Source organism: Penaeus chinensis, chromosome 40 (genome assembly GCF_019202785.1).
Source record: "Penaeus chinensis breed Huanghai No. 1 chromosome 40, ASM1920278v2, whole genome shotgun sequence".
In the NCBI taxonomy this organism is placed as follows: Eukaryota; Metazoa; Arthropoda; class Malacostraca; order Decapoda; family Penaeidae; genus Penaeus; species Penaeus chinensis.
In genome coordinates, this window is record NC_061858.1 from 11,940,752 (window position 1) to 11,943,251 (window position 2,500).

Here is a 2,500-nt window from a genome sequence, read left to right on the forward strand (position 1 = left end):
GTTCTTTAATGGCTTAACGTCTTGCTTTAGTATGGGTAAGAAGGAAGCTAACTTTATCGCCCCGGGAATGAAGTGGAGAGGAGAGAGGAAGTTGATGTCGGCCGGGGCGATGAATGTCTTCAGGAGGGTGGCCATTTTGGCGTCGTCGTAGGAGTACCTCTTACCCATTACCATCGCCCAGATCACATTGATGATTGACCGGTTGAAGAAGCGCTGGGAAGTCATACCTATTATTATGTCTTTGAATACACTATAATTAATACACACCCACATGTCTGCATACATATATATATACATACTCAATATATTTAGGAACTTTAATGATTTAGCTTTGCCCTTTTATATTACATCAATTTGGCCTTGTTTAGTACCGGTGCTCACCTGCATGACAATCGGCTTATCTCTCTGCAGCGTGATGTGGTCCATCAGCTCCTTGACTTCGAGGATCATGAGCGGCTCCAGACTGGTCTTGCCGAAGCCCAAGTCCCTCAAATGGCGCAGGACGAAACGCCTCTGTTCCTGCCACAGCTCTCCCGACGAGCCAAGAATACCTGGAACAAAGGCAAGAGCTCACGGAGTAAGGATAAGTAATGTCGATGCTATAAAATGGGATGCGAATTGATTGCGTATTCATGTACATGAGTCCATGTTTATAAGTCTTGTCTGTTTCACCAAATACACAATTACATCCCTGCGATATATGACACATTCTCAAATAAAAATATCTATGCACGAAACTCACCGAGGGCTGAGTGTCTGCCGTCAGTGAGTAACTTATTCCTGACGGTTATGATAAACAACTCTGGGCGTCCTGCTGCCTTCGCCTGCGAGAACACTTCCTTGATGGTCTTCAGGTTGCTGACCAAAACTATCCTAAAACGCAAAAGAGAAATTAGTACTTAAAAGTGTGCCTTGTTTATATCAGAATCAATTTTATTTCCTTCCTCCACTTTTCCTTTACTTGGTTTCACTTGGGTTGGCTGTGCGAGAGGAAACCAAGGCTTCCCATCGTTTTTTTGTGCCCCTTAGACAGTTTCCCATGTACTCATAAAATTGACACTTATCTTTATATATTACTTGTATACAGCGACATATATTGCAATTCATTGTAATTTCGACGTTTGACCTCTATTGGAAAGTATCGAACTCAGATAGTTATCGTCTGTGATGTTAAAATTTTATAAACAACTTACCTTGCATTAAGAATGGCGAAACTTGCCAGATCTCCGTACTTCTTCCTCAAGGAGTTAATGAAAGACCGCGTGATTGATCCTTTCGTAAATGGCATAGAACCTATTAGCGGCAGCATCGGTAAACCTAAAATAAAATAACAGACATGGAAAAAAACCCTCCAATAATGAAACGTAGACTAATAATACACCGTTCTAAAAAGACAAATCCTGGTTTAAGTGTAATACTCTCCTGTAGATCAGTTACCTGGTGGGAAGTTTTTCGGACGACCACCGGGAAGGAAAAAAATCAGGAGGACGACCAGGGCAAGCAGGCACGACCCCGCAAACCCCAGGCTCTCCACGACCCACGTCAGGACTTCTCCAAACATATTCCGGAATTTTTACTTTCTTATCTGCAATGAGAAGAGTTTGTTTCTTTCTCTCCCAGTTATAGCACACTGTTCTAGCTATATCCACGTGCTAGTACAACAACAAAGTCTTGCAATATAGCCCTGAACTGCTCATTCACACTGACAGCAACACATTTTCAGACAAACCACACTCCTTCACTGACACACAATTCGGAATCTGGATTACCTATGAAACCTTAAGCCGGAAATCGCCCCTCGAGACAAGATATGATCGCGGGTATTTTTTTTTTCTTTTTTTTAATGCGGCTTATCAAAATAATGATAATTAGGATGATGATGATATCGATACAGATATTGATACTAATACTGATATTGATATTGATGCTGACACCGGACCGATACTGATATTAATATAGATACTGATACTGAAAACATTAATGATAAGTAAATAAATAAACCAAAGTAAAAAAAAAAAATGGTCTTGCAAGATAATTAAAATGTATGCAGGAAAGCTACGTAAGATTCAACGTTTTACAAACAAGCACATCGTCTGTCTCACGTAACTGTCTGTTACAACATCAGCGAAAAAAAAAAAAAAAAAAAGATTCGAGATTTCCGTCTGTATGTCTTTAGTAGCAAACATCAGAACAATAAAAAAAAGATAAGCGTAATGTTTAAAATACAACAGTTCTTCGTCACTAAACTGGCAGAACATTCACTCACTTAACGAAAGAATTTTACCGGGATACAGTTTCCAAAGCTATACTCCGGCACTCAAGGGAGATGTAGTTCTCTTCTACTGCTGTGACAGGTCTGAGTCCTTCTCAGCTAAGGGGAGGGGCTAGGTGCAGTGACTAGCATTGTGAAGTCGAGATAATTGAATAGTTAAAGAGTAAAAAAGAAATAGGTAAAGACTATGGCATATTATACTAATTTCTGTCACCATCATGTGCATGA

At 40.1% G+C, this 2,500-nt stretch overlaps 1 protein-coding gene across 1 annotated transcript in view; it reads right to left on the reverse strand.

Annotated features, from left to right (window-relative positions):
• The window catches only part of LOC125047318 (cytochrome P450 2L1-like), a 13,171-nt gene that overhangs the window by 9,897 nt on the left and 774 nt on the right, over positions 1 to 2,500 (reverse strand). The window contains exons 2-6 of the mRNA XM_047645572.1: positions 1,438 to 1,585; positions 1,194 to 1,317; positions 743 to 873; positions 382 to 551; positions 1 to 213 (exon numbers count right to left, since the gene is read on the reverse strand). The exon at positions 1 to 213 is cut by the window's left edge and continues 18 nt beyond it. Coding sequence (XP_047501528.1) covers positions 1 to 213; positions 382 to 551; positions 743 to 873; positions 1,194 to 1,317; positions 1,438 to 1,561 — 762 coding nt within the window. The 5' untranslated portion in view covers positions 1,562 to 1,585. The remainder of the gene's footprint in view (positions 214 to 381; positions 552 to 742; positions 874 to 1,193; positions 1,318 to 1,437; positions 1,586 to 2,500) is intronic.